Source organism: Podarcis pityusensis (assembly GCF_964106645.2).
Source record: "Podarcis pityusensis genome assembly, chromosome: 6".
NCBI lineage: Eukaryota > Metazoa > Chordata > Lepidosauria > Squamata > Lacertidae > Podarcis > Podarcis pityusensis.
In genome coordinates, this window is record NC_138030.1 from 30,260,599 (window position 1) to 30,271,157 (window position 10,559).

Consider the following 10,559-nt stretch of genomic DNA (forward strand, 5'->3'; position numbering starts at 1 on the left):
ACCCACGTCCCACTTTACAAGTAAATAACACTTTAATTAACACACAACTGGGATTAGAAAGGTGAGAAGGGTCAAGGGCAAAAGGCTGGACTTTCAAACAAGCATTTCTTAAGGCTCTGTGAAAACTGGCATGTCCAGTGTAAGGGTTGGCAAGATTGGGCACCTCTCAATGACACCCCCCCCTGACAATTTCCTGCTTGTTCATCTGCGTCTTGCTCCAAAGTGAAGGAGATGAACAAGGAGCATCTCCACTCCCATCGTTCAGCCCAGACACTGAGGTCCAGCGCTGAGGGCCTTCTGGAGGTTCCCTCCTTGCGAGAAGTGAGGTTACAGGGAACCAGGCAGAGGGCCTTCTCGGTGGTGGCACCCACCCTGTGGAATGCCCTCCCATCAGATGTCAAGGAAATAAACAACTATCTGACTTTTAGAAGGCATCTGAAGGCAGCCCTGTTTAGGGAAGTTTTTAATGTTTGATCTTTTATTGTGTTTTTAGTCCTCTGTTAGATGCTGCCCAGAGTGGCTGGGGAAAGCCAGCACCCAGCCAGATGGAAGGGATTTTATTTATTTCTTTATTTTTCTTGTTCTTGTTATTATTACAACGGTGGGAAGAAAGAGTAGTAGTAACTGCCACGGCCTGCTTGCTCATTGGTTTCCTCTGGCCAGCAAACAGGCAGCTAGCAATGATGAGGCAGAGGAGCAGCTGCCATCATTGGAGTGAAGGGACATACTTACTGAGGTAGAGGGGTATATTTAGGGCATCTTGTCCAAGAACCTCCAAAAACCTGGGCTCAGCACTAGTAACCAGAAATCTATACATCCCTCATAGCTTCCTTTCCCTTTCTCCATTGCTTTCCGTTTTATCCTGCCTTCCTCCTCCACCTCCTCCTCCTCTGCTTATACTCAGTCACATTGGCTCCAGGATTCTCACTAGCCCGAGACAACAGGAGTATTGAACAAGAAATGTTGGTTACAGTTTTGAATCAACACCATCCAATACACACCCATCCTAACAAGATTTTACAGGAGCAATAAATCAAAAAGAAAATTTGCATAAGTGGTCATATATCAACCTATTCAAATTAAACAAAGTTGATAAGCTCTTTAACGGCTTACAGAGGGGTAAAGAGAGGCAGGGAAAAAGAGGAGGCAATTTTTATTTTTCTCTTTCACAAACCACCCCTTAATTTAAACTAGGAGAGGGGGAAGTTTGGAAAATGTGTGGCCATAGGCCTCACCCTTGATAGTTCTGCCACTTGCTTCCCTTCAGCATAAATCCCAACTCTGGAAAGTGAAAGCTCACTTCTATGTGCTGCTTTCTCTTGTGCACAAGCTCAGTCCTTGATCCCCTCCAGGGTTTTTTTTGGGGGGGGGAGGTGGGGGCAGGACTGTAATCCTATAAACATACATAGAGGGTTTTTTCTGGCATGCATCAGAGGCCTGTACTATCTGTAGGGACTTCCTTTAGCCATCCTTTATACTCATCTTCTACACACAGAATGTGCAATTTATAAATAGGGAGAGAAATGCTGCAAGTTTGCAATACCTAATCCTAGTTTTCTGGAGAGATGTTAAGCAGGGGAACAAATCCGTTTCTTATACTATAAATAAATTATTACTTCTTCAAACCTAGTGACAGAAAGACTTCACTTCCTTCATATGCATACAGCAGAATATATAACTCTTTTACATAATGCAATGTACAATATTTCATTTAAGTGCCATAACAAAATGGTACCCTGACAGAAATGCTTCCAAAATTGATGCAATTAGAATTTAGGTGTCAGTCCAATAAGCCCATACCTGTTAGCTTAGTGTAGGCTTCCATGTCTTCTCGTGCTGTAGCGATATTGTAATCTTTCCCTCCAGATCCCTTTATGCGGATATGTGGGTTAGCTTTCAAAAGGGCCTCTGTAATCCTGATATGAAACATGCAACACAAATGAGGAAAGATTTCAATAAATTCAATATTAACTCCAGATCAAGGATTTCACAATGGCTTTGGAAATAAACTTTTCCAGATTAAGACTGGTAGCAAAGAGCAATACAAAAACACCACTGTTTTTCTAGTCATCAAAATCCACTTTGAAAAACGATTAAGGAGAAGGGCAGGGACATTCAACAGAGTTTCTCAATGAGACACTCCAGAACTAGGGCTACAACCTTTAATTGATCAATTGGTTAATATTGATTTTTTTAAATTAATTAAATTCAAATTGGTTGAATTAAAGCACACCCCTAAATAAATCAGGCAACACTTCTTTAAAAATCATTTGTAGCTGGCAAGCACCATTGTAGAAGAAGCATTCCTCCTTCAGTCATATATTATTAAAATGAATTAATATGCAAGCTCATACAAATGTAATTAATCAACTAATGTAAGATTGGCTAGGATTTATTTGGATACTGCCCTGTCTAGGGCATATCAACATGCACTTACTTACATAGTTTCAATGATGTTGCTTATTTTATGTTGGCAGGCTCTGCGGTGCAGGCAATTCCGTGTGTGGAACATGTCATACAAATTTCCAGCCTCCTAAAGTCCAAGATAAAAAGTATTTTATTCATCTTTTATATTAAAACCACAGTTCCAAGACTTGTACTTTAATTCATCAAATTGGTTGTTTGTTGCTGAACAACTAGGGATAAAATAAAAAAGGTTCCTGGACATAGAAATAATTAGACCCTTCTAAATAATCCATACACAAGAAATATAAAAATGTATTCCAGAACACTAGAGTAATCATTTTTGCAATTAAGATTACTTTCTGCTTATGTGGAGAGGCCTCATGGGGGCTCCTGGAAAGTGGAGCAGTGCATGAAGCACAGGATCCTTGAGATAAGATGATTCCTTGCATGCATGAGAGCAGAATGCATGAGAGCAGAATGCTCATAACTTGGTGGATGATATCCTTGCTTCTGTATTGAGCGTTGCCTTCTACAAGCTTGTGGGGTTACATTTCCTTTTTGTTCTGTTTAATGAAAATGCAGTAATCCCTTATCTTACGCACACATATAGCCAGCCAACCCTTGGAGCTGCCTTGCAGCAAGCGGGTGAGAGACAGCATCCCCAGGATTCAGAGAGCCAGTGTGTTGAACAGACCTTGCCCAGCAACCAAGGCCAAGACCTTAAAAGCTCATTTTGTGCTGGGCCGTTTGGGTTACCAGGCTTGAAAAGAGCTCTTAAGCTCTCTGTCTAACTTGCCGGGCAAGGCCCATTCGACATGCCAGCTCTGGAAGATTATGCATGCTCGTGTGAGATCTCGCAGGAAGTCAGATTATCTCGTGGGAGCGCCCCAGAACCTTGCACAGCCCGTATGCTGAGTGGGCCTTGCCCAGCAAACAAAGCATATCTTAAAAGCTCATTTTGCAATGGGCAACGCTAAGCAGAGCCGGAGTGAAGCTTTTAAGCACTCTGCCTTGCTTGCGACTTGACTTGCACAGACCAGGGAACTAGAGAGAATAGACTGCAACGATTTGTACCTGCCTTCCATGATAACCCAAACCTTCCCTACCCACTGTCTCTAAACCTATAGTCATGATGGCTATATTAACTCCATTATCAGAAGCAGTTATGCCTCTAAAAACCAGTTTCTGCTTATGACAAGCAGGAGAATGTTGTTCTGCTCATGTCCTCCTTGTGGGCCAGCCACAGGCATCTGGCTGGCTATGGCAAGAACGCAAGGTTGAATTCAATGTACTTTTCAACAGCAGGGTTCTTTTTATGTTCTAATTTATGGCCCAACTCCAACCCATCACCACATGGTCAACCATATGCTATAGTAAGCCTATATACTCCCTACATGTAGTGAGGCTGGTTGAGATGAAAGGTAATGGCTTGGCCAATACCCCATGCTCCCAAAATTCAGTTTTTCCCTCAAACTTTCTGTTCTCAAACAGCAGAGAAAACATATATTGCACTGTCTCCTATTCACTTGGAGGTGCACTTCTCAATTTATGCAGCACTAGCAGACTGCAAGTTTATCTCCATCTGGACTCATTATACCCACAGTCATAAAGGTCACTGGGTGGCTTTGTGTAAACATTAGCTTTCAGGTTAATTTACCTCTCAACACTGAGTGACAGCAAAATGAGACAGTGTTTCCTTGAGCTCCCTGAAAGGGGGGGGATAGAAGAACGAAATAGACAAAAATTTGACGGCGAGTTTTTCAAGCTGCCAACACTATTTTAGTTGGCATTCTCTACTTTCCTCAAGAAAGCTTACCTTGTCACGGGTACAAATATGCTTCTTTCCCTCAAATTCACAGACACGAGCAAATTTAATGAAGCGTACGTGATCAAAGTTGTTCTGTATTCCAAGATGGTGACAATCCCTAAATATATTCCAGAAACAGGCAGGAGGTAAGGTCATTCAATTACAAATTGAGGAGTTGCATGGACCAAGGAAAAGGGAGGGGGCATTTTAAAATTAGGGGGAGGGATCAGGAAGATGTCTCCACTGGGGGCCTCACCTTTAAATAATGTAAAAGGACTCTCAGGGGATTCTTTGAGACTCTATATCCAGCAATTTACTCAATGTATTAATAATTTAAAAATCAATTGCCAAAGGGTTCTATTTTTTTCACATTCCTAAAATACAGATATACAATCTCCAGACACACATCCATAATAGCAACTGCAATTATCTTCAGACAAATTATGGTTTAGCATGAACCTGCGGCTGCTTTGCTCCTCCCTGGCTGTTCTGCTGCACTAAGCCATAGCTTGGCTTACAACTCTCCTGGAAAAACCAAGAGCCTTAAACCAGAGAACGAAGTCACTGTTTAGTTAGAGAAATATTGCTAAATGTTATTTAAAGTGCTTAAGACAGTGAAAATCTCCAAGTGGTTTCCATAAAAACAACAAAAATGAGCCACTGAGGTCACTTGAGTCTCTAGTGACAGCAATGGATCTAGGAGCACCCCCAGACTACAACCCTCAGAGGGAATGCAAACCCCTCAGAACTGCTGAACAGCCCATCCATAGGGTTTCCATCCAGCCCTCATCTAGCCCAGGCACTGGTTTAAAACATGCACGACTTCTCTTGGTTCATATGTTACAGAGAAACAGCTGGGTATCATCAGCATATGGTGCTGCCTTGCCCCAAATCTTGTAGAGGTCACCCCCAGCAGCTGCATATAGATACTGAATTTATTTATAAAAATATTCATATGCCCTGCATCAAAAAAATATATCACAGCGGCTTACAACAACACAAGACCATAGAATAAAATCATAGAAAGTACATGGAGTACATGTACACAGAGAAATACCTGGGCTAGGTATCTCTCTATATGAGAGGTGGGGGACCTGGGTGCTCCAGGTGTTGCTGAACCATCCCCAACCATTGCCCATCCTGGCTGAGGTTGATGGGAGCTAGAGTACACCATCTGGAGTGCCACAGGTTCCTCATTCATAGTCTATATCCTGCTCACACTGTATATATGGCTTTCTCACTTAGAAATATTTTTTCATGTATTTTTATTAGTTTTCAATATAACAAAATACAGGGTTAACCAAAAAGCATACGGTTTATATGGTATGACACCATACAGTATTTAAAGATAAAGAGTTTTTAATGATAAGATAGATATCCCATTTAACTTGGACCAATAGGATATTCCACTAATTGGTTTGTCTATAGGTAAAATATTCCCAGTATTGTTTATCTATAAAATAAATCTTCCAAATGCTTTAAAATGAGCAAGGTCCATACCTGGCAAAGTAATCCCATTTATCAACATCGATGCCACTTGTTTTGTTGGCCACTATCTCATAAAGAAAGCCTTTTTCTTCAGGTCGCCCACGGTAAGGCCACTGGAGAAAGGGGTGGAAATACCCAAAAGCAAATAATACATTACAATAAAGCAATCTACTCTGAGCACCAAACTGGCAAGGAAGCAGGGTTCTAAGAACTCTTTGCACATGCTGGAACAGATTAATTGATACCTGCCAATACTTTACTAATAAGAGATAAAAATTGGTGGAGCTAATAATCACAGCCTAGTTTTGTGATGGAAACAACCTTGGCTAGCCAGGTAATTAACTTACACTGGAATATGAATGCAAGGAGCACAGCCCTATTGGTTCTCCTGAACTGTTGACCATGGTATTCTTATCAGTCAATTGTCTGGTTTGGGTCTAAGTAGTACTACTCCTTCCTGGACAACTGGTTTCAATCAGATTGGCAAGCACACGGAACAGGACATTGTTGGCCACAGCAGCACATTTAGGAAATTCAATTCCATGTGATATTAGGCAAACTCCAGCTTTATATTTTGAATCCGACCCTGGAAACCCATTTTTCCCTCAGTCACTTTTAACAGTTAATTTGAACTGGGCTGCAAAAACAGTATTACTATTTGATTTATAGTGTGCTTGCTTCTGTGGTGGCTTTTAAAGGTGATTAAAAAGTTTGGCTGTTTTTAACATATTTTGCATTGTTTTGGTGGCTGCAATTTTTATACTTGTACATCACTCTTTAAAAGATGTTCACAGAAAAATATTTATTGAATAAAGATTCACTTTCATCCAAATATCAGGATAAGCAAATGAAGTGCCTGCAAGGTGACCTCTTATTGTGTCACTTGCAAATATTCCCTTCATCCAAAAGGAATGGAACCATTAGATGCACCTCTGTCTTTTGCAAGCTTACTCAGCAATACTTATATCTGCATAGACATGCACAGAATTTCTTCAAGATCTATAAAAAGCTCAACAACCAATGGTTCACAAAAAATAATGAATCTCCCACATGCAACACCTGTCAATTTTTCTTCAGAAAAGATAATGCTATTAAGCATTATATTCTATTAAATTGCACAGTATTTACAAAGCAGAAGTAAGACAGAGAACAAGACTTACTGAACTACTGCTTTTTTCAGTCTTAATGGGTCCTGCTATCTGCTCTTTGATAAAGTCTATATCTTCATCCGGCTTGAGACCATAATACTCCAAGACTAGTCTTAGATCATTGGAATCAATCAAGTGTTCAAACATCTTAACAGAAGCATCTTCATGCTACAAAAAAGGAAGTTTTAATTATTATTAATCAAAGCATATGCTGTCAAAACAAGCCATCATAACCGTATACAAAAACATTAAGACAACATTACGCCATGGTTTAATGTCAGGTGGATGAGCCTGAAGCAAAGCATTGTGTGTGTGTGTGTGTGCTCCTGCTCCCCTCACAGGAGCTTGAACAGAGTTCATTTTCACTTCTGCAAAATCCCAGCTTAACGTCAGATTTTTTCCAGGGATCCTGGTTTAAAACAAAATATTTAAAGTGCCACAAAAAGCAAATTTAACTAGCCTGTTAAACAAGCCAGAGTTTCTTTAAATCAGGTTCCCTCATTCAAGCATAATGCTGGATCTCCCACTGCTGCAGCAGTGGTGGGAGAAGAGTTGTTTCCTAGTTTCACATTCTTGCTGCAGCTCAGCTCAGCTGCTAAATCACTGCTAAATTCCTGATAAGCAATGGAATGTTCAATAACCTGAGATGGCTGAAAATAGAAAGGTACTTAGAACAGCAAATGAAGCAGAGAAGCCACTGAAAGAAGACCCTAGAAACGTTAATGGAACATAATCTCTGAGAAGAAAGGACTGAGAAAATTAATAGAATTGAAGGGACCCCCACGGGCCATCTATTCCAACTCCTTGCAAAGCAGGTAAACAATTGTGAGGAGAATCAGAATATGATGGTGCCCGGCACAACAATCACCGACAGATGGTCATCCAACCCGTTTAGAAACCTCCAATGAACTTCACCACTTTCTGAGTGAGTCCATTCCATGTTTAGTCAGAATCTTCTTTCTTGTAATTTGAATCAAATGGTTCAGGTCCGACCCACTAAAGCAACAGAAATCAAACTTGCTCCATGTCCCATGTGACAGCTATTCAGTTAATTAAAGATGGCTATCATACTGTCTCTCAGTCTCCACTTCTCCAGGCTAAACATACCCAACTCCCTCAACCCCCAGAACTAGACACAGTGCTCCAGATGGGGTCTGACTAAGGCAGAAGAGAGTGGCAAACAGTAGGAATTTTAGTGACTATATTTCACCAATATGGTAACTTTAAAAAAAAACAAAAAAACTTCAGAAAATGTCTGGGTACTTTCACTATAAAACACTATAATTGTTAAATGTGGTTAACATATTTTTAGGCAAGGCAGCTTTCCCTTAAAAAAAGAAAGCAGTAATTACTGGTTGCATACCCACCTTCCATGCAGTTCCTGGACAAACAAGAGGGATGAACCTTCGATCATACATGTGTGAAAATGGTCCATGACCTGAAAGTAAGAATTATGCAATTCATTTGTGTGGCAAATGTTTGTGTGTATGCATGCGTGTGTGTGGACAGATGCACAGACACACATCTTCAGTACCGTATTTTTCGCTCTATAGGACGCACATTTTCCCCTCCAAAAATGAAGGGGAAATGTGTGTGCGTCCTATGGGGCGAATGCAGGCTTTCGCTGAAGCCTGGAGAGCGAGAGGCGTCGGTGCGCACCGACACCTCTCGCTCTCCAGGCTCCAGGAAGCTATCTGCAAGCCTTGCGCACCCGGGGGGAGTTCCCCCGGGCACGCAGGGCTTGCGGGCAGCAGCCTGCAGCACGGGGCGCCCTCCGGAGGACGCCCCGTGCTTCGCGCAGGTGTCGGCAAGCCTTGCGCGCCCGGGGGGAGATCCCCCCTGGGCGCGCACGGCTTGCGGGCGGCAGCCTGCAGCGCGGAGCATGGGGCGCCCTCCGGAGGACGCCCCGTGCTTCGCGCAGGTGTCGGCAAGCCTTGCGCACCCGGGGGATCTCCCCCGGGAGCGCAAGGCTTGCGGGCGGCAGCCTGCAGCGCGGAGCACGGGGCGCCCTCCGGAGGACGCCCCGTGCTTCGCGCAGGTGTTGGCAAGCCTTGCGCGCCCGGGGGGAGATCCCCCCTGGGCGCGCACGGCTTGTGGGCGGCAGCCTGCAGCGCGGAGCACGGGGCGCCCTCCGGAGGACGTCCCGTGCTTCGCGCAGGTGTCGGCAAGCCTTGCGCACCTGGGGGATCTCCCCCTGGGAGCGCAAGGCTTGCGGGCGGCAGCCTGCAGCGCGGAGCACGGGGCGCCCTCCGGAGGACGCCCTGTGCTTCGCGCAGGTGTCTGCAGCCTGCCGCCTGAAGCAGAGCGCCCCTCACGCCGGGCAGACATGGGCCAGCCTCACAAGCTCGGGGGACAACGGGGAGGCGCAGCGCTGCCATCCCACTGTTCCCCGACCTGGTTTTGGGGGGGAAATAAAGGAAAAAAAATTTCCTTTATTTCCCCCCCAAAAAAGTAGGTGCGTCCTATGGAACGAAGCGTCCTATGGAACGAAAAATACGGTATTTTTTTTAACCATAATAAAACCATTTTGTAATACCAAGCCAAAGACTCAACTTTCAGTCCATTAGACCAGGCTACCCTTTGTGCTTCCCCCAGAGTTTCTAATAACCACACAAAAAATATAAAAACAAAATATAAACATGGAGTAGGTAAAATTTCTAAGAATTCTAAGCAAATTCCCACTGGAATATTATTGTTTCCTATTGGCCCTAGAAAACAGAGAGAGAGGAAGTCAACCAAACCTCTGAGGGTAATTTGTTGCAGGACCTGGGTGGTACCACTGAGAAGGCCTTCTCACACATCACCTCAGCTGGAGATGGAACATGTTCAAAGAGCACATGGCAGTTCAAACAAGAGGACGCTGTTCTGCAAATATCCTAGGATAAAATTCAGTGCCATACTCTTCCAAACATTATATTTGTGCAAGATTCCAGCTAGCCAGAAAGAATGATGCCTCCTCCTTCATGCACTGTTATGGGGGTTCTCCCAACTCCTCCAGAGCCAATGCTTTTTTGTGGTGGGGAGATATGTGGGGAAAGAAAGGAGGGGCAGGTCTGTTGCACAAGAGGAAGATCTTGAGCAGGCCTTCCACGGACAGGGCTGGTTAGGTTAATCTTGTCCTTAGTTTAGAAACTTAAAAGTTTAAACCAATACTTCACAGCAAAAATCACCTGCCCAAATCCAGCTCCTATCTAAATATTTTAGAATGGCATAGTACTTTTATTTACCTAGCATGCATCAATCACTTCATTAATATATTTGGGAAGTGGCTTACCCAAATCATGACAAAGACCAGCGATCTGAACACACAAAATATCCCTATGGTTGATGTCCAACTCTGGTTGTCGCTTCTGCAGTGCCTCGATCAAACAGCCTGCTAGATGGCAGACCCTGTTGCAAGAAGGCAAAAGGTTCAGTTCTCCAGTTCTTTGGTTTATAAATAAAATAAAAACTTGCCCCACATTATATATTGTGAAATACCACTAAACATACTCAGCTCATGAATTGTAAACCTATAGAGCAAGGTTGGTCCAAGGACCACATTGCTGGTCAGCCACATCTCCAAGGCCCACATGCCAGTGATGGCTTTGACCAATGTATGCACACATACCACCCACATTCACTTGACATACAGGACATAGCACACATTTTCATTCTCTCACACATGCAGTCCAAAACTCAAGCATACACTCACACAAACATGCATGTAT

General features: G+C 43.3%; 1 protein-coding gene across 1 annotated transcript in view; it reads right to left on the reverse strand.

Moving 5' to 3' along the window:
• LOC308479578 (deoxynucleoside triphosphate triphosphohydrolase SAMHD1-like) overlaps window positions 1-10,559 on the reverse strand; it is a 49,654-nt gene that overhangs the window by 12,704 nt on the left and 26,391 nt on the right. Inside the window, exons 5-11 of the mRNA XM_081010296.1 lie at window positions 10,124-10,239; window positions 8,217-8,287; window positions 6,862-7,017; window positions 5,714-5,814; window positions 4,223-4,331; window positions 2,442-2,533; window positions 1,801-1,916 (exon numbers count right to left, since the gene is read on the reverse strand). Of these exons, the coding sequence (XP_080866422.1) occupies window positions 1,801-1,916; window positions 2,442-2,533; window positions 4,223-4,331; window positions 5,714-5,814; window positions 6,862-7,017; window positions 8,217-8,287; window positions 10,124-10,239 (761 nt within the window). The remainder of the gene's footprint in view (window positions 1-1,800; window positions 1,917-2,441; window positions 2,534-4,222; window positions 4,332-5,713; window positions 5,815-6,861; window positions 7,018-8,216; window positions 8,288-10,123; window positions 10,240-10,559) is intronic.